Source organism: Thamnophis sirtalis, unplaced genomic scaffold (genome assembly GCF_051295495.1).
Source record: "Thamnophis sirtalis isolate CommonGarterSnake01/CBP01778 unplaced genomic scaffold, rThaSir2_p1.2 scaffold_4, whole genome shotgun sequence".
NCBI lineage: Eukaryota > Metazoa > Chordata > Lepidosauria > Squamata > Natricidae > Thamnophis > Thamnophis sirtalis.
In genome coordinates this window covers 120,263,709-120,291,696 of record NW_028261384.1, presented here as the reverse complement: position 1 = coordinate 120,291,696, position 27,988 = coordinate 120,263,709, and the positions used below count along the sequence as shown (strand labels likewise).

At 45.3% G+C, this 27,988-nt stretch overlaps 2 protein-coding genes across 2 annotated transcripts in view; both read right to left on the bottom strand.

Annotated features, from left to right (window-relative positions):
• Positions 1-27,988, bottom strand: part of LOC148046328 (sacsin-like) — a 31,836-nt gene continuing 3,848 nt past the window's right edge. Inside the window, exons 3-8 of the mRNA XM_087713964.1 lie at positions 27,303-27,390; positions 23,311-23,422; positions 17,356-17,502; positions 14,180-15,635; positions 13,455-13,543; positions 1-11,012 (exon numbers count right to left, since the gene is read on the bottom strand). Coding sequence (XP_087570090.1) covers positions 254-3,124 — 2,871 coding nt within the window. The 5' untranslated portion in view covers positions 3,125-11,012; positions 13,455-13,543; positions 14,180-15,635; ... (1 more) ...; positions 23,311-23,422; positions 27,303-27,390 and the 3' untranslated portion in view covers positions 1-253. The remainder of the gene's footprint in view (positions 11,013-13,454; positions 13,544-14,179; positions 15,636-17,355; positions 17,503-23,310; positions 23,423-27,302; positions 27,391-27,988) is intronic.
• On the bottom strand, positions 3,146-27,434 carry LOC148046329 (sacsin-like). The gene is made up of 7 exons (XM_087714677.1): positions 27,303-27,434; positions 23,311-23,422; positions 17,356-17,502; positions 14,180-15,635; positions 13,455-13,543; positions 3,204-11,012; positions 3,146-3,156 (listed from the first exon to the last, which is right to left on the bottom strand). Exons 1-7 carry the CDS (start codon positions 27,432-27,434, stop codon positions 3,146-3,148), a joined length of 9,756 nt encoding a protein of 3,251 aa, XP_087570803.1.

Here is a 27,988-nt window from a genome sequence, read left to right as displayed (position 1 = left end):
TTATTTTAGAAAATGAAGTTTATTGAAGCAATTTATTAAAAGACAAAATTTCAGCATGAAAGAATATGCATACTATTTTCATAGACACATTATTTTACCATCTACAAAAAAAAAACCAGGTTCTCTGATTGTTCTAAAGAACCATCTTTCTCATTTTATAGCAACTATCTGCAAATTTTCTTTACAGGCACTGCTGCATTACATACACAATGGTCTTTCGCAGCTTTTAATATTTTAATATTTCCAGATTTATTTAGCGGTCAAGCCAACTCTTTACCATGTTTAAGATCTCCCAAGCTAACAGTAGCACATCCTGCTCTTTGCAGGCAGAAAAGGCCTCATGAGGAATGGTGGGAAAAGGGTGATATTTGGGATACTGTGTTACCTTGTCATCCACGCCGTGCTTCCTGAGCATCTCTATCTTCTCAGGGAGCTTAGCCAGCTCACATCCATAAGACGCTGCCTTGTCAGCCAGCTTTGGAAGAGAGAGATTCCTCTCGAAGCTGCCTCCCTGATTGTACTCAACTGCTGTCAGTGTCTTCTCCATAGCCTGGAAAACCATATAAAGCAGCCATTCAGTGCTGCCATTTCCAGCAGTGCTGGCTGCTACCTGCAGATCACATTCTGCTTGCCGGAGCCAACGCTTTGCCTCTAGGAAATTCCAGTGCTTTGGCTGTGATCTTGAAGAGTTTGGTCCACTCTGGTGATAGTATGACCAGAAATTGTAATTGCTGCATCCTCCCCCTCTCCTTCCTCCTCCTCCACCACCTCCTCCTCTTCCAGGCCACCTTTGGCTGGTAAATTCATAGTGCTTCTGTTGATGTTGATGAGCTTGCTCATCCCATTGACTCCAACAGTCTGAGAAGTTTCTACGATGGGAATTGCTACTTTTGGATCCTCCACCGGAGCCATTTGACCACATTCCCTTCTCCATCTCCTTGATCTTTTCTTTAAGGTACTTGAAGAGTTCGTTAGCAGAATCTTCTTGACCGGGATTTTTATCTGGGTGATAACGCAGATATAATCTTCTAAGGGCTTTCTTCTTCTCCTCTTCTGAAAGTCTCCAAACTTGAGCTAGGCACTCATCTATCTCTTTCTTGACCTCGTTCAGTGGCCGTTGATGCCAATACTCATTCATATCCGGTCTTGCCAACTGGGCAGCATCAGTGGAACCTAGGGGCAGCATAACCATTTTATTTGAACTGGAGACTGGCTTCTCTCTCTTGAAGTGGTACAAGTCATACGCAGTCACTTCTTCTTGCCGACCTCCTCCCAAGTCAATGCGGTATGTGTGTATTTGACCAGCACCATTCTTCTGCAACTCAAGTACTTCAAGGACAACAGCATACAGGTAATGCTCGTTGGGTTGGGAAGAATCCAGGTAGCCCACATAATCTCCCTTCACAAAGGTATGCAGAATGCTCATATCCAGGCTGTCGTACCATTCCTCAGGGATGTCTTCTCCTGGAGGGGGAAGGTCATAAGCCTTTAGGTTTGCCTGCTGACACAGGGGCACGCTGTGCTTCTCTAGGACTGCAGCAATATCTTTAGGTTCCTTGCAAACTAAAATCTCCATGAGAATCCCTGTAGCAGTCTGATGAAGTTTTTCTCCCAAAAGCATATTAACTTCTTGACTTAGAACTGAGAAAATATGGACTCCCTCTTGCAGATTCATGTTTTCCTGGTGAGTAAGGTAAATCTTTGTCATGTCATCTGGCAATCTTGCAACATACACTGTCTTGACACGTTGAGTTCCTTCCAAACGTTCAGTGTTGTGGACCATTACAGTGAAGAGCTTTTCACAGCACACCACTTCTAGCTGATCTGGAGAGAAGAGTCCATCATTCATCTCTTCTATCTCTGTTGCACTCTGCCATTTCAGTAGTGCAATCAACGCATTCTGGAATTCAAGAGAAACCAGAAGTTCTTTGAGACTGTTCTGAAACTCACAATGTTCCTGATAGATGCACAGTTTCAGAGAAGACTCTTCCAGTTGATCTTCAACAATGTTACGGAAATGCGTGGGGCGAAGGTTTTTAGGTAGGAAGCACAGAAGTTTCCACTGCTTATACTTGTCCGCTGATATGGAGCATTCAGAGAGATCGATCAGAAAGCGAAGTCTGTTTTTCAAAGCAAGGGGTTCTTGGCCAGATTGGTAGTGGCTAAATACTAAAGTGTTTGATGGATATAACTTCCCATCAATGCAAGGGAGATAAAGTTCTTGAAGCTTTGAGAAATCTATTGGCTCTTTTGCTTCTTCCAGGAGCTGGAAGAGGAACTGAGTAGCTCTGAGTACTGCTTTAGAAAGATTGGGTTGCAGTTTCATCCGTTCTGTAGTCTCTTCATAGATCCTGGCCAGAACGCTGGCATAATGATAGATGGTTGCCTCAGTTTGCACTCCAAACTTTTCAAAGAGATCTATATATGACCCTAACCTGGACGGCAGTAAGTAGAGGTATGGCCGAAAGTCATCTGAGCGCTGCAGATGGACCACCACATATTCTGCCTCAACTACTTCATTATCATTTGTCAGTATCACAGGAAGTCCTCTAAGGGAATTCACATCTATTTCTTTCTCATCTGAGAGGAATCTATACATTAATTTTAGAACTTCTGCCCGGGTTTCCTTTTTTTCTGGGGTGTCACAGGTCACTTGACATACATTGCTCAAATTTTTCAACACCACTTCGGTAGGTAATTTGCATATCACTCCAAGTTTTTGAAGAACATCCTGCTCTTTTTTGCCTACATAGTCATCAAAAGAGAAAGTAACTGCTGATGTCCAAAAGAGTTCAAGAGGTGTTGAACAGTACAAAGAACCGTGGGGTGCCACTGGAGCTTTGTAAGGAGTGTATGGCAAGTGAAGCCTACAGAGTTTATCATTGATGACACGTGGTACAAGGAAACGGATCTTGGACAATTTTGCCAGGAAGGAATTAGACAGCTCATCTTCTTCTCTGGAAAAGAGGTATTTCAAGAGTGCTTTACTTTTTTTTCTGACATTTTTAGAAGTGGCATCACTGCTGAATGCCTCTTGTTCAACCTGGGCTGCACATTTTAAAAAATCTTCCTCAGAAACACGTTTTGCAAGCCCAGGTGCAATAAAAAAACCTTCACGTCCCATATTTCAAATGGATGCATTGAATCATAAAATTGCTGTGGTACAAATCGAGCGCCCAATCCCAACTCTTTAAAAATGTCGCCATCCAGATAGAAGTATGATACAAGACGCAGCACATTGTCCTTATCCCGAATGAAGGCAAAAGACTTGAATGTTGACACCACAGCTGCTTTATGAGTCTTGTACTCTTCATCATACTCTGATTTGATGCTGAACAGCAACTTCAAGGCTTCCAGTACTTGGGCTTCAGGAAGACTGGGTACCCTAGGCAAAATCTGCATAAACTGTTGGAAATCATTCAATTCTTCAATATCCAAGCACTTGCTCACACTTTGATTCCAAGGGGTGTCCTTCAGTAAAACAGTCCTTGCATCCATTTCATAAAGTTCCATAAAGTTCTCACAGAGCTTTGGATTTTTGGATACCAGGCGATACACTTTTTCATATGAAACTAATGATACATGTTTTCCTTGATATGTCTCAAATATAGGCAAAGCTTTCAGTTTTGCTAATGATCCTCGATTATTTAGCTTTTCAAGATCCCTACAGAGGAAGTCCAAGAGTAAACAAAAATCCAAGGGTTTGAGTCTATCCCAGTATAAGCTACTGTGGATAGACAATTGTTCTAGTACTACCATAGGGTCTTCAATCTTTAGCAGCTCTGGATAGATGCAGTCTATAGTCAACGCTGGAGGCAGCAGGGAGGAATCTATTTTGGCAAAGCCCAGTTTATGAAGAATTTCACAAACTGAGCTGTAGTTATTAGGCATCAATGTACCAAGGGATTCAAGAGGAATCAACTCACTGGAACCATGGACAGGGAGCAGAGGGCACCCTCTGAAGAGGGCAATGAAATTTTCAAATAACTGGTTCATTTTTTCCTTCTTTGGGACACAGATTTGATTTTCAAAGAACTTCCACACTCCCCTTAACCAGCTCCTCTGGCTTTTGTGATCATTGCCCCAGCTATCCAGTGTCAGCATCTCCTGGATGTAAGCCACAGATTCATGTAGAGTAAATTCCTTCAGGAACCCCATTTTTAATAGAAGCTGATTTACAAAGGTAGAAAAGCAGTGCTGCCGATGCTGGAAAAGCTCAGAAACCCAGATATTCTCATAAACAGGTTCTTGTTGGCTGAAACATCTCAGCACTTTGTCATTGGTCACCAGTAATGGAAGTCCTTCCACGCAACTCACATCATCAGGACCCAAACCACTTAGAGAAAAGGTTAGGAGAGCAGAGCAGTTGGCATGATTCTTTAGAGCAGTCTGATTTAGAGGGCATGGTAAGACATTGAGCAGACTTTTCAAAAAATGACAGAGGGAAGGAGAATTGAGAGTCAGTACATCAATTTCTGCCATGACAAATTGCTTATGTATCTCTTGTAGCTGTTTAAAGGCAGGGATCAAGCTCATACCCAGCTCCTGTAGAGTGCGCTCAAGAATTTCATCCTTTATTCTCTTCTCCAGGAAATAGGGGTCTCTATTGGAATCCTCTGCTCTGGGTGCACTCCAACACACACTTATCGTTTCACTTACTGGTCTCTTTTTGTAATTAACATTTTTCTGATAGACTGGCAACAATGGAAGCCGGTCTTTGTGAATCAGTTTATACAGATGGATCACTAGGTGCTGCCAAACAGGGGCTACATCCTTGGTCACAATTGGGAAATATTGCAAATATTTCAAAGCAAGATGATCATCACAAGCCTTCAGTGTGTAGAATTTCAATGGCTCCCTCCCCAGTGTCTGGCACAGGTTTTTAAGTAACTGGCCATATAGAGGGGCCAGCAGAAACTGCATGAGTAACTTATTCCAGGTTGAACTGACATCCTCTTCACTGAGGTCCTTCCGCAAGTCACGCCGAGCCGAATCAACAGCAAAGTTCCCATTGACATGGATGGGAAGGCCTGTCCTTCCTGGCAGAGGCAAGGTGCAGAAAGCCCTCCCACATGCTTCTCCATTAAGACAAGCAGCCACACCACCATAGGGGAGGAGCATGCCCTCTATGGTCTCTGTGCTGTCCATTCCAATTTGCCTTCCAACCCACCAGGTGCTGGGATCACACGAGAGATTAGTGCTGATCTTCATTTTGTAGAAGACGGTGACTGGTTTGCTCATCTCCAGGCCTCCTGCTGCAGCTGCCTGTTGCAGATGTTTCTGGTACTCCAGCATCCCAGTCTCCCCTCCTTCAGTTTCAACCCGCAACAATTCTTTGGGACTCGTGTCTTTCTCCTCCATTACAGAGAAAATTACAGTGCGGATGTGATTGAGGAACATCATGAGGCATTCTGCATCTTCTTTAAGAGCCTCCAGCATATTCTCCATATATTTCTCAGACACTGAATTCTTGCAAATTCGAGAGGTGTCCGCCCCTGCAGGAGTACGCAGGGGCAACCGGAAAAGTGTGCCCTGTTTCAGCTCAAACACGTCAGGCAAAAAGGTGTCATAAACATCCAAAAAGGTATCTCTGAAATCGTTTGTGAGGTTGTACTGTGCACCAGGTGAGACCTCATCGGATTCTGGGAGGTAAAGTAATGTGGGGTCAAAGACACACAGTGTTCTATCCCCTGTGACAAACGCAGGGCAGTCTGTCAAATGGTAAACAGTGTTGAATCCCAGACCGTATTTTCCTACAGCATCCTGCCTTCCTCCTTTGCCGCCACAGCCTAGGCGCTGGATCCCCTCAATATCGCTCATTTGGAAGGTCCGGTTGTTATAGATGCAGAGGGCTGGGCCTTGAAGGGACTTCCACGCATCGCTGAAGACACGCTCTGTTGGATGCTGGCGGCGATCCCAAAGGAAATGGATGACGCTCGCACCAGAATCGTCAGCGTTCTGCAGCAGCTCCTTCAGCACATCCTGTGAAGAGGAATACTCCCGGAGGATGTTAGACAAGCGGGTACACAGGTCTTCCTTAGCTCCAAAATGTGTGCTCCAAAGAGAAGGCGTCAGGATCCGGCACCTCTCCAAAGCACGGTGCTTTGAGGTCGACATGCCGCAGCGCACAGCAATTTCTCGTGGAATCCTATGATGGCAGAACGGTGTTCCACTCTTACGTGGGAGCCATGGAGTATCATCAAAAAGCAGCTTAGGCAATTGTCGTAGGATTTTGTCCTGGTCTGGGAAAAACATTTTCTGGGACAAGTAAGAATCCAGTGGTTGATTTTCTGGCAAAACTCCAGCAAGCCCTGCATTGATCAAACTAAGTACAATTATTAGTTGCTCTACAGAAAGAGGCTCTCCAGCTGCATCCTTGGCCAGGGTTTCCAGGACAGAAGCATAATCATCCAAGGTAAATATGTCACGCAGACCGATACACTCCCACAGATTCTTTTCTTGCTGATACTCCTCAGGCAATTTGAAGAGGTATGGCGTAGCATCAAAAGCCAGATTGTGAGCCACTTTACACACCGGCACAAACCCAGCACTGACCAGGACGAAGGGGAACATCTGTGCCCTTTGCGCCACCTCTACTCTACTTTGATTGTTCTGGACTACATCATTCAGAAAAGCATAGCAACTTTGTACCATCTTAGCCAGCTTTTTCTTAGAGAGAGCATTGGAACAAAATGACGCCTTCTCCAGTTGCTTTAGCACTGTACCTACAGGTGGTTTGCATTTCACTCCTAGGAATTCCATTATCTCCGTAGAGAGCTTGGCGCTTTCCCCAAGAGCTTCCTTGTCCAGGATTGGTTCAATCAGATGTACCAAGGAATACTGCTTGTGGTGGTAAATCTCACTGGGACAGCAGATTTTATGCATATTCCCAGGAAATACTGCCGGCAAAAAGGGAATATCTCTAAACAAAACCTGGGTAGTATTTCCGTAACTTTCCTGGAGATGGCCATCAAGGAGTTCCAAGATGCAGCAGATTCTCTGGCATGCTTTGTCAGGGTTCTGATGCCACAAAGCTTCCACAGTTCGGGCTCGGCTGATCAGTTCCTCCATTGCCACCCAATCTTTGGTCATGCCAAGTTGTTCCAAGCGCAACAGCCTCTCCGGCTTCAGAAACTCTTCACCCATAGGAAAGCAGCCATCATCAGGACCGTAGAGAGGTGCCACACGGCCCCTTGGGTGTACAAGTTCTTTAATAGTTTTCAGCGTTTTATTTGGAGTAGTAGGGATGCAAGGAAGGGACTTCAGGCGCTCATTCACCCTGGCATCGTTCATGTCTAGGGCATGAAGAATCAGGGCATTACGATCAGGCACTGCAAGCTTAGCAAGATTGGGTAAAACAAGCTCCCGAAGGAACCGTGCCCAATTATAAGTGTTTAGCATTGAGCTGTTTCCCGAGGTGTAGATTTTGAAGCTTGATTTAACTTTCTCTGGAAGAGAAACTGCAATCTGTGGTTCTGGTAAGAGTAACGAGAAGGCTCTGACTGCTATAGAACTCAGTTGCGTCTCGCAAATGATATCGTCATCCAAAATGCAAGCATGATTAAGTGGGCGCCATTTTTGTCCATCAGAGAAGAGAGCTGGCTGCTCCCCATTTACTCCATCAATTAGTGCTTGATAGAAGGCTTTGGCTACTTCAGTGAAAGGATCCTTTATACTGTATACATCAGGCCAAAAATCATAATACTTGTAGTCCTCCAGCAGTTCTTGTTTGTACATGTCTCGGAGCTGAGTTAGTGCCCCAAGCAATGCAGCTGCCACCGAATCTCGTAGCAGTGCTGTGTTCCACTGGCCCTTTTCTGTAGTGTGCCAGAGTCCTTTGCGATTGCTAAGCACCGCGAAGGGGGCTGTGAGATGCAGTGGGAGACCTGATTCAATGGGAAGAGGTAAGAAGCAAAAGACACGGCCTTTAAAACCACTTATATCTGGGAGCCATCGTCCAACGGTGGTACTAGGCCGTATTGGCAATGCTACCCTAGCAGAAGGCGGCAATAAATGGGTACCCTTTTGCCTTCCCTTTCTGAATAGTTCCTTGGCTTGTCCATTAGCTGAACATGAATGGAGCAGAAAATGCTGCGTGTCCACAGCTGACCGCCATGTTGTTCTCAATTGTATAATAGGAAAGCCCACCTCATTCAGTACTTCTCTGCTTACTATCGCCAGTGGCTGGACAGCTTCTGGAGAACTGGAACCATGTGCAAGGCAGGAGAGTGATAGCTCCTGCACATTGTGTAGGAAAATCAGCAGGTACTGGGACATCTCCTGGAAGCCAGTTTCTAGTCCTTTGATCCGCATGCGTCCAAATGGCTCAGAGCAGATCTGAGATTCTTTGGCCTCCTGTTCGGTGCGGAAAGGCAAACGGATCAGAGTGCCTTGATATTTCTCCCCAATTCGACATCCAAAGATCCCTCTGAAGGGCCCAAATTGCTCTGGAAACGAAGCGGCGACTTTGGAGGTTAACTTCAAACGGATGCCCGGTCGGGCTGAACCACAGATATGTTTTTGGAGATGGGTGATATTGGGATCAAAGATGAGGATGGTGTGACCACTGAGAAGGAAAGGCACATCAGTCATGTGGTAGACAGTGCAGAAACCTAGGCCAAAGCGGCCGATCTTGTCCTCCTGGTGCTCCTTGGTGGCAGCACCTAGTTGGGTAATGTTGGAGAAATCTGCCTCAGTAAACAGGGCATCGTTCTGGGCCCAAAGGGCTGGGCCTTGGCAGGCAGCCATGCCAGGATCCAGAAGTCCTTTAGTAGTGTCATGTTGCCGGAGGTCTATTAAGAAGTGGCAAGTCTGAGCCCCAGCATCTTCGGCATTCTGCAGCAGTTCCTGAAACACGTCAGCATCCTGGCTGTACTCCCGAAGGATGTTACGGATCCGGAGAGTGATAGGCTCTGAAGGCCCCCAAGCTTCAAACAGTTCTAAGCCTGACAACTTGGTACTCAGCATCTCCACTCCAAAGAAAGCAGCTGTGGCAGAAGAAACAGATTCATGCACCGAAAAGGGTAGGTCTCCTCCCAAATCAGCAAGGTGGGCACGATCCATGTCACAATACAGTGCTGAACTGGCAGGGCGAAGAGCAAAACCAACCAAGCCTACGCTTTGCACAGGTATAAGCATTTCTTCTCCCCCGTGATAACTTTGATTGCTAAGCCAGTCCAAGGCAGTGATGAAGAGGAATAATTCAGCCTGCGTACCCCCTTTTGGTCTGGCATTGATTTCTTGTGCCAACTTACGAAGAGCCCGGTCTACATCTTCCTCGCTGGGTGACTGCTGGACACCCCATTTTGCAAAAAGCAGCCTGTATTTTTGGAAGTCAGGAGGAACTCGTGGCATCAGGAGCGCAAAATCCAAATCGTTAGGAAAGGACAGTACCACATCTGCTGGCCACGAGAAGCCGTTCCCATTCCACACTGAAGGGCATGAGGGCGGATGTTGGAAATTAAAGAGATTCTGTTGCATGTGTTGATAGATGTTACACAACCGTTCAGTTATCCGGGGAGTCTCTCTAGAGCAATAGGCTTGTACCAATTCCGCTAAGTTTTCCATCACCTTTTCTGGAGGCGGTGAACATTCCAGGCCCAATTTTTCTGCAGCGTGGGGCCCAAAAGCATTTGTCAGTCCCATGACCTGTCCTACAAGAGCTGCATACTTCTCTGAGCGGATTGATTCAGGTGCTAGGAAGACTCCAGCTGGTCCACGTTTAGAGGAATTGATGGCAGGGACCCAAGGCAGGGACCTCAGCTGCTTTAGCATCTCAGGAGATAAGCACGACAGTAGAGGACTCTCGTTGCAAACCCGGATAAGGGCCTGGGATTTTGCCTTGGCAGTTGCCGTTTCACTTACATTCACTTCCTGTGCAGCGATTATTGCATCTGCTGGAGAGACAGCACCGAGCTCCGATTTCAGACCCAGCATACGAAGGATTCGCAGCACTGCTTGCTCCTGAAAGGGCCCTTTGGGAAAGCAGCTGGGTCTTAATAAAGCCAGCAAGGTGTGGTTCTCTGGGTCATAGAGATGACAGGGAGGGAGCAATTTTGTCGATCCGCAATCCACAAATGGAAGATCCCGGCACAAAGCTTGTAATTTTTGGCTCTGGTGAAAGAGTGTGTCTCCATTGTCCAGTAACCACAACATGAATTGCTTGGCATCCTCAGCCCGATTGGCATAGGACCCCTTCTTCATTGCTTGGACACACAGCAGGCACAGATCCGGCGTCCCCAGAAGCTTTCCACGGATTTTGAAAAGCAAGCTTCGTTCAGCTTCATTGCGACACAAGAGCACAGGCTCCGGGGTCAGGAGATGGGTAGGCACTGGTGGAACCAAAGTCTTTTCTAAAGCCAAATAATCTTGGGCTGATACCAAGCCTGGCTTGGGAGGAGGAAGAAGAGAAGGCATCTTGAAGAACAGTGGCAAATTAGTGAGGACTCCGATATCTTTTCGAGAGAATGAGGCAGCCGTAGAGAAAAAAGCACTCAAATTTTCAATTTGGCAGGCCGACAAACATGTCAGGTGGTTTTTTACATCTGCTAACCCCAGATGGACAAAGGCTTGTAATACATTGCTAGGTGTGGGCTCTAGAACATATTCTTCCAGCTGGTGGTGGGACCAATTGGAGTCCCATTTCTGGATCACGGTGCAGCCCAACACTTCCAAAATACTAGCCACCGCATCTGTCAAGCACTGCCCATTATGCCTCTGGAATATGAGGGTGGGTTGAGGCAAAAGCCGAGCCAACTGAATGCTACCAAGAGAACTGGAGAGAGGAGTCAGTGGTATGATTGGGCATCCCTTGAAGGGCTCCAGGGAAGAAGCATGGCGTGTCAGGAAAGTCCAGAAAGCAGAAAGCCACTCAAAGGGAGGTTCGTCAGGGTGCGCACCGGGCTTCCAAATAACAGGAACAGACTTGCTGTTCACCCAATTTCTTGGGAGAGCTCCAGGAAGAATCTTCTCAATGATGGCTCGATTCAAGGAGACCAGATTTTTGAATAGCCCTACAGAGACAGGAAAGACACAAGGATCAAATACCAATGTTTGTGCATCTCTGTCAGAGGAATGTCAATGGAGATTCCCAGTCATCCAGGGCCACGGTTGTCTCAAAGGTGCTTTTTCAAAAGGCAGCTGGAGGAAGAAATGTTCCCGCTCCTTCAAGAAGTCTCATCCGTTCCGACTGGATGGTGGGGAAGATGGAAGGATTCGTTCTGAAGTCAATTCTGGTTAGTTCTCACTTCAGAATTAATCTTTCTTTCCTCCCCACCCCTCCCAATCCAATCAGAACTGACGAAGCTTGAAGCGAAACATCTTCTTCAAGGAGAAAACAAAGTCCCATTGCCTTTTGGAAAAGCACCTTTGAGACATCTCAGCTGGAGCTAAATAGCTACAGAAGTATTTTTGGTCTGGGATAAAGGCTCTACTGCAGGGGTCTGTCAATGGCCTGAGATCACACTATTGTGGGGTCCTTGGAGGTCTCTTGACACGATTGTTTTCCCACAGACATTTCATTACCCAAGTAGGTAACATCTTCAGTGCCCCAAGGACCCCTTAGCACTAAGAACCTACAGTTCAACCCTGAGCTACAAATATTACCTTCTATAGGTACCCCACTATTTTTCCAGCTAATTGCAGCTGATGATTCTAACAAGCCCACCACAATTTCATTTACCCACACAAGCTCCTTTGACACATCAAGGCCTTGATCATAAAAGGGGTGGTCTATGTCATCGGACATGTATACGTCCAGAAGGGTCTCCCAAGGCAAACAGGCCATGATGGATGTACCAGACTAGTACCAATCACATCTTCCAACCCACATAGGACCAACTATTCCTTCCACATGCCAATACAACCTCAAAAACAGCCTTCATTCTCTGTAGGCTGTAGGGCAACTACCCAGGGGTGGGCTGCTGGGGGTTTGCAGGGGTTCGGGAGAAACTCTAGCTAAGATTCTGTGCAGTTTGGACAACTCCCAAATCCCACTCCTGGGTGGCCCCGCCACACACACACCTCCCAGGAGTCCCCACATGACCCATTTTGGATGCAGGTATGTGCAGGGTGTGTGCAGAGGCTCGGGGAGGGTGAAAAACGGGCCTACTGGAAGTTCAGGAAGGCCGGAAACGAGCCAGTTTCCAGCTTCCAGAGCCTGAGAACGTTTTCGCCCTCCCAGACGCTAGAGAAAAGCCTCCGGAGCCCGGGGAGGGCAAAAACACCCCACCCCCATTGGTGCAAGAGGCCGAGTAGGAGACGTCCACCATGGCCACGTCCACCCAGCAACCAGACAGAGAACCCCTTGCTAAAAAAATTTAAGCCCACTCCTGGAATTACTCACTGAAGCAACAAGACCTGCCCGAACACAGAGGGTGTTAAGACATCAGCAAGTATTGCAGGCCCAATTGGCAAAAGAAAGCTCAGGATTGTATTGGTTGGAAACATGCGGAAGAGGCCTTCATCCTGCAGTGGCTAAAATGATGATGATTGATGATAGGAGGAGGAGGAGGAAGATTCTAACAGGAGAATGTGGATGTGCTGTTGGAATGTGAGTAGCACTTTTACATGCACTCTATGCCTGGTCCAAAATGGATCTGACAGTCTCACATACTTAAAGGACCTCTGAAGGCAGTTTGTGGCCAGAAGTCAAAGCATCTAGTTGGCTTTATAATTGCCAGAAAGAGTCTTTGACTTCCTTCAGGAGGAAGTTTCATTTGCTCTTTGTTTTCTATCGGAAGAAAATCCTTAATCCCAGGAAGACAAATCCTCTGCCTTACAGAACCACAAAAAACAGGAAGGAGAATGATTTCCTGCTTCTACGTGCACCAGTAAGTCAGGTGTATCCTACACTGAGCAGCAATTGCAATGTGGAAAGGCTAACTGTCATTCTTATACGGGAGGCCTGTCAAACTGGTCACCCGTGGGCTGGATGCATCATGCGCAGGCCATGCCCACCCCTGGGCCACAAAAAATGTTGTGATATGTCACAATATTTTACATGATATGATCGCGTTTGACCCCTGTGTTCTAGGGCAGGGGTCTCGAACCTTGGCAACTTTAAGATTTGTGGACTTTAACTCCCAGAATTCCTTTGCTGGCTCAGGAATTCTGGGAGTTGAAGTCCACAAGTCTTAATGTTGCCAAGGTTCGAGACCCCTGTTCTAGAGGATGGTATCTCAGAGGGCAGCTGGTTGCTGTGTCCACATGGGCATGCTTCATATTCTCCTTCAGGTATATTCAATTAACTCCATCTTCTGCAACAATAAAACTGTACCCAACGACTCTAATGGGATATAACAATTACCTCGACGAACATGAATGAGAGCCACAAACCAAGACAACACTACTATTGTTTTAGTTGTAGCTCTTCTTTCTATTCCTCAAAGTTATTCTCACAGACCATTACACTCTCGTCTCTGAGGGGCTCACATATGGGAAAGATAACAACTTACCTTTTTTGGCAATTGCTTCTAAATGGTTCAGCAACACAGGATTTAGATCTTTGGGAAGAAATTGATTGGCCAAACAAGGCAAAAGGATTCTGCAAAATCAAGAGAAAGTTTCTATAAATAAACTGCAAACTACTCAGAAGGCCAAGCAAATGGGTCTTACTCTCTATATTTTAATGTTGTAAATACTACACAGGCCCATCAAACATTAAAGCAATTTGGTTTGTTTACCAAATCGACAAGGTATTAATCCTTAACACTAGCTGCCAGCACCCTGGATGATGTCTGTTTCCCTGGATGTCTTCTTCCATCTTTTTCTAAACAAATAAGTGCGTTTTCAATTTTCTACAAGCCAGCTACCATTCTTACTACCTGTTCTATCTGGGGCCTAGCAATATATTTACAAGTTAAAAAGCGACAGTTTTCCATTTAATTTTCTTTGCTTGCAACACAAGGTATTTTAGGAAAGTACATTCCCTAAAAGATTTAGAGTGTGGCATTTTTAAATGCCTCTGTTGACACTGAGCTTCGGCTACTCTGGAACAAATCAGTAAAGTTTTTCTTTCCTTCATAATTAAAGCATTTTGAATTTCTATCTTGACAGGATTTCAATCTGACTTGATTCAGATAATCAAATCAGGAGCTACAGTGTGCTGAAGGGGGAAGAAAGCTGAAGACAACATTAGACTATTGAGGGTGCATGGGATGGAGGGAGGGTGGATGCTCACCTGGGAAAGTCAGGATTCTCAACATATACAATCTCTCCAGCATCTCCAAAGTGGGTGCAGTGCCCCTTGGCTGTTGGAAGTAGGGGCAGATCCTTCAGTTCCAGGTAACATCCACCTTCAACCAAATATTCCAGCAACAATCTTTTCTCAGAATTGGTGAGACAATTCCAGATTTTGGTAGCATGTTTCAAAGCTCCTGCCACAAACTTGGGTGTGGCCTCCTGCAGTACTGTCCCATCTTTTGCACCCAATACCAAGGCTTGACGCACATGAGGAGGGGCAGCTGCCAGCGGTGATCCTGCCAAAAGGAGGGCCTTCTCCAACACCATACATATAGCCTTATCCAAGACGGCCTCTGGCAAGAGGACGGCTTCAGAAGGAGGGAGCAAGCGAGGCTCCCCCTCTCCAACCCTCACCAAGAGTTTCATGTTCCTTAACCTCTGGCATATTTCAGTTACTAAAGGCTTGTACCGGAGTTGTTGGCTATGAGTTGGGTCTGGCCATGCACCATATGGGTCACCCGGACAGGAAGTGGCCAGCACAACCATTTGGCAATAAGCAACAGGCAGCATCTCCTCCATCAGTACGTGGTTCCAGCGGCCCTCAGCCCCCCGTGCCTGGGACCCCTCCTCAGACCACTGCACATGCCTCCTGTCATCGGTGAGTTGAAAAGGAGCACTGATGTGCAGCGGCAATCCAGTGACGTTTTCCTCAGTGGCTGGGAGGGGCAAGACACAGCTAAGGCGCCCAGTGCATCTGTCTTGCAAACAGTAGGCCAAGGATAAGGCTGGTTTGGATTTCACCTTCTCAGCCAGGTCCCACAATCCTTGGAGGGCATCTCTGTTTGCTTCTGCTGACAATACGAGCCACTCACAGCTGGCGGCTTTAGCAACCCCAGTTCCTTGCAAAGCAAGTGTTTTGATGCAGCCACTGGTCTCCAATGTGGCGCCAAGACTATAATCGGCAAATATTTCCGAGATATTTCTATTGCTACCATGGTTAAGAGATGCCTTGGTTGGTTTTGGCGTGTCTTGAATAGCATTTGACTCACAATATGGACGAGTTGAGACATCAGCCTTTAGCAGTTCACAGATGGCACCGTCGGACCCAACTATGCCCAGGGTCAGTTTCTGGATGTTCCTGAGAAACAGCAAGCTAACAGGGGCATCATTTAAGAACGAGTGCAGCAATTCCTGCACCCGTTGTGGACTGTAGATGTTGTCTGAGATCTTGGAAGGGCTCTGCCGAATAGGAAAGCGAAAGAGGGTGCCAGGAAAGTATCCCTCGACTGCTGGGCAAGGTTTCCCAAGGGATTCCAGTGTTGCCCAGAATGGCTGGAATTGATCAGATGCCTCCTCCCATTCCTCTATATTCCACAGCTGACCGCCTTCCTCTAATGCCATTTGCTGTGTGTCCAGCACTCCCAAAAACTCACCAGAGAGAATTGATGGAAAATCTGAAGGATGAGAAGGAAAGAAATTTAACTTCACAAGCACGAGAGGAACACTCCTACTTCAATTGCTTTCCTCCGTTCTTATTTCAGTCCCTATTAGTCAGTAGTAGCAGCTGCCTTACTTTATCTTAGACCTTTAACAACGTTGCACCCAATTAATACTTGGACCACGAGGAAATATTGATGTCGTAGACCAGATAACCAGGCAATGTACCACAAGAACCGTCAAGTGATTGTGGTGGGGCAACATTGTTTAAAGCAAAATTGAAAATGGCAGGGAATGGCAAAGGTTAATCATCATTGGATTGTTACCAAGCAAAGAGCAAATGCATTCAGCAGGGTTTAATTTCATTCTACAGCCATGTCCCAAACGTGTTTTTCCAAGAGCCAACTGCACTTTCTACTTTTTCTTTGAAGACGTTTCGCTTCTCACCCCAGAAGCTTCTTCAGTTCCCTTCTTGGATGAGAAAGTGAAGCATCTTCAAAGAAAAAACACGAAGTTCAGTTGCTTTTTGAAAAAGCACCTTTGGGACAACTATCACCTGGATGACTGAGAACCCCCATAGATATTTAGCTGTGCATTCTACAGCTGTGTTTCTCAACCTTGGCGATTTTAAGATGTGTGGATTTCAACTCCCTGAATTCTGGGAATTGAAATGCATGCATCTTAAATTTGTCAACATTAAGCAACACTGTTCTAGGGCAGGGGTCTCCAACCTAGGCCCCTTTATGACTTGTGGACTCCAACTCCCAGAATTCCTCAATCAGCATGCGCTAGCTGAGGAATTCTGGGAGTTGAAGTCTACAAGTTATAAAGGGGCCTAGATTGGAGACCCTGGTATAGAGTGTCTTCGCTTTACTGGGTGTCCACATATCACATTAGATTCTAACAGCCATTACTTTGAGCTAAATCAAACCTGGCAAATAACATTAAGGCTTACCTTATTTTTTAAAGTATAAAATGCACCTTTTTCCCTCAAAAAGAGGGTAAAAATCTGGGTGCATCTTATACACTGAATACAGCATTTTTGGCCCACCGAAACCCCACCCCTTTGCAAAAATGGATGTGCAGAGGGTTTGTGAGGCTTGCAAAATGCTCCTGAGGGCTGGGGGAGGCTTAAAAGAGTAAAAAATGGGCCATTCCCTCACCAGCCCCCAGGAGTACTCTACAAGCCTCCCAAAGATCTGCACGTCCCCCCTTTTTTTTTGTGCAAAAAATGAGGTGTGCTGAGGGTTTGGGAGGCCTGCAGAGTGCAAAAACTTTTTTATCATGGTGCATCATATATTCTGGTGTGTCTTATAGTCTGAAAAATATGGTAGTTCCCTATACAAACCGTATTGCACTAAAACAGAGGCATTACATTCACAGTAAACTACAATTGGCTGGATTTGCATAAATCAATAAATGATAAGCCATAATTGATAAATCAGGCAGCACAGTGTGATTTGTTTGGTTTTAACCTATGGTTAAGGCAATGTGCAAAGCTAAACATTAGAGGATACTTTTGACAAAAAACAACAACAACTCCTCCCTTGTCTAACATATTGGGAATGTGTCTTGCTGGATTTCATATGCACAAAGCAAGCACAGGACTCCATTTTCTCAAAACACTTCAGAATTTTAGCAGTGGTGGTCAAGCTATGCACAAGGAATTATTTTCAGAAATGTCTGTTGATTCTGAAATTTGTTCTCTCCTAAATCAAGCCATGCAGAGCTACTCACCAGTAATATGGTAGACAGAATTGAAGCCTAAGCCGAATCTACCAATAGTAGATGGATCATCTTCCTTATGACTGATGCCAGGACTTTTGATCCCCTCCCAGTCATCCTCAGTGAAAATGCCATTATTGTAAGCCAGAAGTGCAGGTCCTAAAAGAGAAAAACGTGAACTTAAACATAGTCCTTTGTAAGAGATTACAGGGTCAAAAAAGGGCGCTTATTTTTTGTAGCATTCCACCTTTAAAAGTCATTTTCCCAGGCCACTTTTGCCATTTTCCAGCCCCTCTACCCCATTCACTCCTCTTCTTCATTTCCGCCAACTTCTGAATGCTTCACGTCTGCAGGGAATTCCAATAGGGCAGTCAATGTTCCCTCCAACCAATCACAGAACATAAACTGACATTCAGTCAAGGCTCCACCAACCCTACCCCAAACTACCTCAACTCCTGGAGTAACAAAACTCCTTCTTAAGAGCTGTGGTGGCTCAATGGTTAGAATGCTGCACTGCAGGCTACTTCTGCTGCCTGCCGGCTGCCTGCAGTTCGGCAGTTCGATTGTCACCAGGCTCAAGGTTGACTCAGCCTTCCAACCTTCCAAGGTGAGTAAAATGAGCACCCAGATTGTTGAGGGCAATATGTTGACTCTGTAAACCGCTTAGAGAGGGCTGTAAAGCACTGTAAAGCGGTATATAAGTCCAAGTGCTATTGCTACTGCTTCACACACCCATGCTCCCAGGCTATGCTATATTCGACCATTTTGCAAAAGTTGTGGTTGTGCTGTGAAGAGAATGCTTCCTAGCTGCCTGCCAACTAAACATTGACTATTGAAATGTGCTCTACATGGAGCTACCCTTGAAGAGTATTTGGAAGCTATAGCTGGCATAGCAGATACTATATGGGGTCCCTAAAGTGGCCCATGTGATACCACTGTTCCTTATGCTGCACTGGTTGCAATTTACTTCTAGGTCCAATTCAAGGTGTTGATTCTTGCCTGCAAAGCCCTGCATGGAATGGTCTAGGCTATCTAAGGAACTGTGTTCACCCCAATGGGATTTGCCCATCCATCCACCCCAACTGAAGCAACATGCTGCAGATCCTGTTGGTTAAGGAATTCCAGCCAATGGGGTCCAGAAGAAGAGTCTTTTCTGCCATGGCTTCTATGGAATACTGTACCTCCAAGGAGAAATCTACCCCACTCTTTCAGCTTTCTGAAGGGCCTGAAGACCTGGCTCTGCCAACTGGCTTGGGGTCCCAATGAGGGGGGGGTGATTCTGGGGATGTTTAATGAACTAAAATAACTCCACCTCCTCCCCATACACATCTTGCTCCCTTCCTCCTCATCTTATTAGTTTTAAATTAATTTGAGTATAAATATTTATTGTTTTCATGTTTTATCATTTCTATGATTGCAAGCCACCCAGAGTTGCTTCTGGGAGACATCGGCGGCCTAGAAGTTTAAATCCTATCCATCCATCCATCCATCCATCCATCCTTCCTTCCTTCCTTCCTTCCTTCCTTCCTTCCTTCCTTCCTTCCATCCATCCATCCATCCATCCATCCATCCATCCATCCATCCATAAATTCCCACTCATAATTGAGATAAGGAAAGGACCCAATTCTGTAGCCCGGTAGCATCCTGTCAGGCCTTCAGGCAGGAAAATAAAAAACCAACAGGGCTGGGATTTTAGGAATAAATAATTGTAGTAAAGTAAACTTGCGTCTAACTCTTGAAAGTTTATGCAAGTTTCTCTCTGCCCTATCTTATAATAAACATCAAACCATGGTTATTTTGATCTTCTTTTTCACATTCCCCCTTCTCTCAAGGCTTGCAATCTTTTCCGGTCATTAAATACCACTCGTTCAGCATTTAAGTTTGAACAGTTGCTGAATGAGTGGACATTAAATGAAGACTATCCTGTTTCCCCAAAAATAAGACCTGGTTTATAAGGAGCATTAAGTCTTATTTTCGGACAATGTCTTTCACTGTGTTACCTCATGGCGGGGACATCAACAGCCCTGCCCAGGAGGAACCTGTGTGGCTTCTGAAAGGCCTGGTGGTGAAAAGGGGGCCAGGAGCGCAGTGCGTCAATCTGGAGCTCATTTCTTGGCTGCAGAGGCCTTTCCTGAAGGCCTCTAACAATGAAGTGCGGAGGCAATGCACACAAGTGGTGGCAAATGGCTGTAGAAGAAGTGGGTCAGCAAAGCAAGGCAGGTGTCGTGGTGTGGGAGGCCTGGCTGCAACTATCCTAAGGTAAGTGGGTGCAGGGCATTCCTCCATCCCCACCCAAGCTTGATTTTTACCTGTGCGCCTCACCCCATTTTGTGCCACCAGGTGCACTGGAGTGGGTGGCGTCTTAACCAGGGTTTAATTTTGGGAGTATGGCTTTACATTGGGCATAGGTGTAAAAGAATGAGGCTTATTCTCAGGATGTGTCTTATTTTTGAGGAAATATTTGCCTCAAAACTGGATTTGAAGACCCAACTAATTAACTCAGAGTTACAGTTAGTCTCCAAAAACGCCATTCTTGGCAGCCTTCCCAAGTGGGCCAGATAGGAAACACGCCCAGATGAACTAACTCTACTTTATTGTAAGGCTACATTAACAGAGCCTTGCTAGTTCAAAAGTACAAGTCTCCTGCTGTCTCCCTTGCAGCCTTCAGGAAGATGCCTTTCTGAGTCTCTTTCTCCACCCATTACGCAGCAGTGGACCATATGCTGTCTTATCTGACCATTCCCTAGGCAACATCTCTTCTTTCCGCCTCCCAAAGTCATTCTCATATACCGTTAGTTCTGCAGTCCTGCTGCTAAAGCTGTGGGCAGCAGTTTTTGTGGGGCTACCTACTGCAGACCTGTAATCTGCTGGAAAGGAAGCAGAAGCTCTTCAATAGCAATAGCAATAGCAATAGCAGTAGACTTATATACCGCTTCATAGGCCTTTCAGGCCTCTCTAAGCGGTTTACAGAGAGTCAGCATATTGCCCCCAACAATCTGGGCCCTCATTTTACCCACCTCGGAAGGATGGAAGGCTGAGTCAACCCTGAGCCGGTGAGATTTGAACCGCTGACCTGCTGATCTAGCAGTAGCCTGCAGTGCTGCATTTAACCACTGCGCCACCTTGGCTCTTCAGCTCCTGCCAGGGCTTCCCAGGTAAAACCGGACAGGGAACAAGACTAGATGGACTACCGAATTTTTCGGAGTATAAGACACACCTTTTTTCCTCAAAAAAGAGGCTGAAAATCTGGGTGCATCTTATACATTCAATACAGCATTTTTTGCCTCCCCCCCCCCCCGTTCCTCCAGCACAGATTCTTTCATCCTCGGCGGCCGTGCAGGAGCCGAGGATGAATTGCATGAAATCCTGTGCGTGTCACCCCAAATGGCTACGCGTGTCAGCACTGACACGCGTGTCATAGGTTCGCCATCACTGGTATAGGTGGTACCTTGCTCAATAGTAGTAAATGTGAAAGGGATCTTGGAATCCTAGTGGACAACCATTTAAATATGAGCCAGCAGTGTGCAGCAGCTGCCAAAAAGCCAACACAGTTCTAGGCTACATAAACAGAGGGATAGAATCAAGATCACGTGAAGTGTTAATACCACTTTATAATGCCTTGATAAGGCCACACTTGGAATATTGCATTCAGTTTTGGTCCCTACAATGTAGAAAAAATGTGGAGACTCTACAAAGAGGGCAGAGAAGAGCAACAAAGATGATTAGGGACTGGAGACTCAAACATATGAAGAATGGTTGCAGGAACTGGGTATGTCTACTTTAATGAAAAGAAGGACTAGGGGAGACATGATAGCAGTGTTCCAATATCTCAGGGGTTGCCACAAAGAAGAGGGAGTCAAAGTATTCTCCAAGGCATCTGAGGGTAGAACAAGAAGCAATGGGTGGAAACTAATCAAGGAGAGAAGCAACTTAGAACTGAGGAGAAATTTCCTGACAGTTAGAACAATTAATCAGTGGAACAGAAATTGCCTCCAGAAGTTGTGAATGCCCCAATACTGGAAGTCTTTAAGAAGATGTGGGATAGCCATTTGTCTGAAATGGTATAGGGTTTCCTGCCTAGGCAGGGGGTTGGACTAGAAGATCTCCAAGATCCCTTCCAACTCTGCTATTGTATTGTACATAGAATAGAATAGGAACAGGAATAGAAAAACAGTTAGAAGGGATCTTGAAGGTCTTCTAGTCCAACCCCCTGCTTAGGCAGGAAACCCTACACCACTTAAGACAAATGGTTATTTAATCTCTTATTTAAAAACATCCAGTGCTAGAGCATTCACAACTTTTGGAGGCAAGTTGTTCCACTGATTAATTGTTCTAACTGTCAGGAAATTTCTCCTCAGTTCTAAGTTGCTTCTCTCCTTGATTAGTTTCCATCCATTGCTTCTTGTTCTAGACTCAGTGCTTTGGAGAATAGCTTGACACCCTCTTCTTTGTGGCAACCCCTGAGATATTGGAACACTACTATCATGTCTCCCCTAGTCCTTCTTTTCATTGAACTAGACATACCCAGTTCCAGAAAACCATTCTTAATATGTTTTAGTCTCCAGTCCTCTAATCATCCTTGTTACTCTTCTCTGCACTCTTTCTAGAGTCTCCACATCTTTTCTACATTGTGGCGATCAAAACTGGATGCAATATTCCAAGTGTGGCCTTACCAAGGCATTATAAAGTGGTATTAACACTTCACGTGATCTTGATTCTATTCCTCTGTTGATGCAGCCTAGAACTGTTGGCTTTTTTGGCAGCTTCTGCACACTGCTGGCTCCTATTTAAATTGTTGTCCACTAGGACTCGGAGATCCCTTTCACAGGTACTACTATTGAGCAAGGTACCACAAATACTGTACCTGTGCATTTCGTTTTCCTTGCCTAAATGTAGAAGCTTACTTTTTTCACCATTAAATTTCATTTTCTTAGATGTGACTATTCAAAATTAGAACAGCATTGAAAAAAGAGACTCATAACCATTTTTCACCTATAATCGTTGCAGCATCCCCATGGTCTCATGGTCAAAATTCAGAAGCTTGGCAAGTGGTTCATATTTATGACGGTCACAGTGTCCCGGAGTCATATTATCTACTTTTGTGATTTTCTGACAAGCAAGGTCAATCGGGAAGTCAGATTCACTTCAAAACCATCTCATTAACTTAACAACTGCAGTGATTTGCTTAACATCTGTGGCAAGGAAGGGGGTAAAATGGGGCAAAACCTATTTAAGGTCTCGCTTAGCAACAGAATTTTTGGGCTCAGTTGTGGTCATAAGTCGAGGTCTATCTCTAAAATATAAGGCTTTAAAAACTCAATTAATTAGCATCAAATTAAATGGGGCAAGGGCCCCTGCTGCCTAATGTACATCTAAAAGAAATGGAAAACCATTCCTTAAATCACTTAACAACAGTTCATTTAGTGACTGTTCAAAGTTACATCACTGAAAAAAGTGACTGATGACCATTTTTCACACCTCTGACCATTGCAGCATCCTCGTGACCCAAGATTTGACCACTTGGCAACTGACTCATATTTATGACAGTCTCCAGATCACCATAAGATCCCCTTTTGCGACCTTCTGTCAAGCAAAGTCAGTGGAGACGCCAGATTCACTGGACAACTGGGTTATTAACGTAAAAACTGCAATGATTCACTCAACAACCGTGGCAAGAAATGTTCTAAAATGGGACAAAACTCACTTAATAAAAGTCTCAGTGACATAAATTTGGGGCTCGTAGGTTGAGGACTACCTGTACAATCTTTTGTTGTAATATATCCTCCTTCTATCAGTTAAATATGAATCACAGGTCTTTGTGGAGGGGAGTTTGCATCCCAAATCACATAATATAGATCTCCACCATCAAGACACACACACCCCGCCCACCACCCCAATTGACAGCTGGAATTATTTCTGGGTTAAGGTGAATAGCGTTTAGTCCTCTCCATATGGTCTGCTCAATACCTTGGGTGCTTGCCAGTCCATCAGAGAAAAGGCTTTGTGTTCCAAAACTCCGTTCATCGTAGAGTAAAATCACCTCTTCAGCCTCTGCATCATCTGCATTCTGGATCAGCTCCTTTGAGAAGAAGCAGAGAATCAGAGAACAGATTCAGGTAGAAACCAAAGCCAGTAAATATTAAGCTATGCCTTTATGAATACGACATCCTTTAAAACTCATCTGAGATGAAATGCTACTTATCCCGGCCTGACTCTCTCCCAAAGGCCATGAGATTTCCTGGGACTTCCTCTCCAAGATTTTAGCCTTCATTTCTGCATCTTCTCCAGTTATAATCTATAAGGATTCCCCATTGTGATAAACACAAGAGATTAAACGTGCAGGTGAAAAGTAAGTGTATTTATTTGTGTACAGATAGTCTTTGTTTAGTGAATGTAATTGGGACCAGCAGCTTTGCCGTTAAGAGAAGTGATCACTAGGTCATGTGACTATACTATTGTGAGAACAGGAAAACTGGGGTTTGATTATGTAGGTTTTCGAAGGATAGTAGGCCCTAAAAAACTACATGAACCAAAGTTTTAGATAAAAAGATTGCAAAGTGTATCAGAACTATTTGTAATCTTGCTGAGCTGTTGCTTTGAAATGTGATTTTGCCAAGTATGTAGTTTTGAGATATACCTGGAATCAGAACATTGAAACAGTGAGAAATAGGGAACTGAAAGTAGCCGATGGATAGAGGTTCGAGATGTACATGGGTGTATGTGGGGACGGTCTGTCAGGAGGTAAGGAAGTAAGTTGTGAAATGTGTGCAGAAAAGTATAAAAAGAATGTATTGGGATGAGTTCAGGGCCACTGGCCGTAGCTAATCCTTGCTGGACTCAGCTATGTCACTGGACCTCATTGCAATAGGTTATTGATGTAAGTACTGCTATGATCAGGTGTGGGATTTAGCCAGTTCACACCGGTTCAGAAGAACCGGATGTTGCAAGGACTGGATGGCCACGGCCACCCCTCCCCCCCTAGGAGTCTCCATGCATTCCGTTCATCATGCCAGGTAAGTGCAGGGCCCACATGGAGGCTCTGAGGGGGCGAAAAACGGGTCTCCAGAACCCAGGAGGGACCGTTTTCACCCTCCTGGACACTCAAGGAAAGCTTCTGGAGCCTGGGGAGGGCGCAAAATGGGCCTACTGTAAGTACCGGAAGTCCGAAAATGGCCGTGTTTCTGGCCTCCAGAGCCCAGGTGAGGCCATTTTCACCCCCCCCCCGGAAGCTTGGGGAAAGCCTCCGGAGCCTGGGGTGGGTGAAAATGCCCCCTCCCCCCGCTGTGGTGCAGGAGGCTGGGTAGGCCACGCCCACACAGCAACCGGGCAGAGAATCGGTTGCTAACATTTTTCAATCCCACCCCTGGCTATGATGGCTATTCATGTTCCAAATTGCTCATGAAATAAACCTCTGATCGTAAAGTAAGATTTATTGCTTGTGGTTTGTCTGTGTCTTCTTTATTGGGATATTTTTATGACACTATACTTTCCCTTTCCTCACTCCCTGGTCTTTGGAATGCTTACCTGGTGCTGGGATGAGTAGCAACCAGAGAATTAATATTTATATTTACATTCATTGGATAGGAAGGGATTAGAAGAGAGTAAGCATATACACAATAGTGAATATGCACTCAAAGCAATATGATGGTACTCAGGCAGTGGTGGGATTTATTTATTTTTTTACTATCGGTTCTGTGGCGTGGCTTGGTGGGTGTAGCAGGGGAATGTTACTGTAAAATCTCCATTCCCTCCCCACTCCAGGGGAAGTTTACTGCAAAATCCCCATTTCCTCCTAATCAGAGGGGACTCGGGAGGCAGAGAATAGATGTGGACGGGGCTAATCAGAGGTGGTATTTACCAGTTCTCCAAACTACTCAAAATTTCCACTACCAGTTCTCCAAAACTGGTCAGAACCACTGTTCCCTCTAAGGTGCGCGGCTGCGTGGCCGCGCACGTGGCAAGAAAACACCGTGCAGCCGTTTCTAACCTCACACAGTGATTTCTGTCACAGGCTCCGAAAACTGAGGGGAATATCTGCTGCCGCCTCCTCCTCCTCCAACAGCACTGCCGGATTTGCCGCCAACGCTGCGGCTGAAGTGAAGCCGCCAAAGCTCCCGTCAGCACCCCCGCCCGTGGCAGTGGTGCCTCTCCCTCCACGCGGAGCACCTGAGCTGGCCCCCACGTTATCCCTCCCCTTTCCTCCTCTGCCGTGCTTTTGAGCCATGAGGCCACAGGAGCTAGTAGGAAGGCGGCGGAGGGGGCGGGAGCAGGAAAAAAGGCCTCATGACTTCTCAAAAGCACGGCGGAGGTGGAGGCGGCGGCAGGGGTAACCCAGAGCCCAGCTGAGGTGCTCCGAGCGGAGGGGGAGGCACCACCGCCGCTGCCATTGCCAGGGGCGCCTGTGGGAGCTTTGGAGGCTTCACCTTGGCTGCAGCGCTGGGCAGCAAATATGTTGGTGCTGTTGGAGGAGGAGGAGGTGGCGGCAGCAGCAGTTATTCTAGTGGCGGCAGGGGCTCATTGGCATCTTCAGCAGCAGCCCTGCCCCCTGTGAAAAAAACCGAAGATGGAGCAGATCCACGCAGATGACGTTGCTGCAACATGACTGGAGGAGGAATTCTGGGAGTTGAAGTCCACAAGGCTTAAAGCTGTCAGGTTTGAAGACCCCTGTTTTTTTTTCCTAAAGGGTTAGGGGTGCAAGGGTCTTGTAACTTGACAGCTTTAAGTCTTGCATGCTTCAATGCCAGAGTTTCTGAGCCAACATTTTGGTTGCTAAGCAGGACCGTTGTTAAGTGATACTGATATTATATAACACTTTTAATTAAGCGGGTACCTTGAATAAAGATAACTGAGTTTCAAATAATACTGATTTCGTTGTTGTCTTAAGTGACATCTGTGAAAAAAATTCAGGTGCTCAGGCATGAAAATATGCCACTCAAACACTATACTTTTCTGCTTACACTGAAAAAAAATTAGAGGGAACATTGGTCAGAACCTGTGCATTCAGGGCTAGACAAACAGCCCCCATATACGCTTCATGTGTCTGCTTACTCTCTTGTAATCCCTTCCAATCCCCAAGGAGAAGAGAGAAAACCAGATAAGGCACAGCATAATGCATCCTTCTATAACGGCAATCATGTAAATGAAACTCCTGCAAGATTGTAAAAGTGGTCACTGGTTGTAAAATTATTTTCCACTTCTAAGGAATGAGGCAGTCAGTAGGCGGGATCTACCTGTCCATTATTATATGACTAAATGAAATAGGTATATGAAAATATACCTAACCCCAATGGCTTCAATCCCCAAAACCTCATGACTTCCCTAAGCTGTTGGCCTACATGTGGGTGGTAACTGCAGCTGTCAACATTTCCCTTAGCAGGGAAAACGTAACAGCTCTAAAATCCAAAAATTCCTACTGTAAACTGAATGTATAATTATGCCCCTCCTTCTTTGTACTTTAATTCTAGTCATTCCTTCAATACTTTCCAATTTTATAAAGTAAGTTGAAATAATACGTAGATTAACAATAATTATATATAAGCAATAAGTCTCAAATTACCCAGAGGGGCTTACCATAGCTTGAAATTTTCAGCAATATTGTTAAATAAATTATACATATAAACAAAAAATTTCCTTACTATTCTTTCATGTGGAAAACAAAATTGTTCTTTATTGACAAATAAATTGTGCAATATTCTAAAATTAGGAATCATATTCCTTGCATCAAAATGGAATGTTGCACTTAGCTTTATATGCATATAGGTGCATTTAACTATCTAAGTAACCAAAACAAACCAAAAATAGTTCGCAGATACATTTAATTAAATTTATGAGATGATAAGTTATATCAATCTGATGGAATGAATGAATCAATGAATGGAGGAACAAAACAGCTGGAGTCTACTTCTCTATCAATATTTCCAAAGACAAAAATATCCAGTGCTGAATTCTCACAAACCCACCTTCAATATCTGCCCTCCATCTGGGTATTTGCGAAGGATACCCTGCAAATACTTGAGGATAGATGGTGGTTTCTGCCGAAAGCCCTTCCTGAAAGAGACACAAACTTCAGATACAGCCTTTGGAAGGTCCATGGCGTATGAGCCAGTGGTGAAAGTCAATTTTTTAAATTACCACTTCTGTGCGCGTGGCTTGGTGGGCGTGACAGTGGAAGGATACTGCAAAATCCCCATTCCTTCCCCACTCCAGGGGAAGGATACTGCAAAACCTCCATTCTCTCCTCACTCTGGGGCCAGGCAGAGGTGGCATTTGCCAATTCTCCAAATTACTCAGAATTTCCGCTAGATTCTCCAGAACCTGCTGAATTTCACCCCTGGTATGAGCCAACTTCTATCAATGCCTATTCAAATACAATGTGTAGCTACTCCATCTATCTCACGCCAGCATAGGAGTTTTTGGCCCTGCAGCAGCTACTACGGAATAACAATAATTCTAAAGATCTTTTATTGCTGTTGATTCTGTCTGGAAATGCTGGGACCTGCACTTTAGTAACATCTCAAGGATGTCAGGTTTTCAAACATTTTTTAAAATAAAATATTGGGGGAGGAGGAGGAAGGGGAGGCGTCCTGCCTTAAAAAAAGCAGAAGTATGAGAAGTATCAGAAAGTATGAGTATCAGAAAGACACAG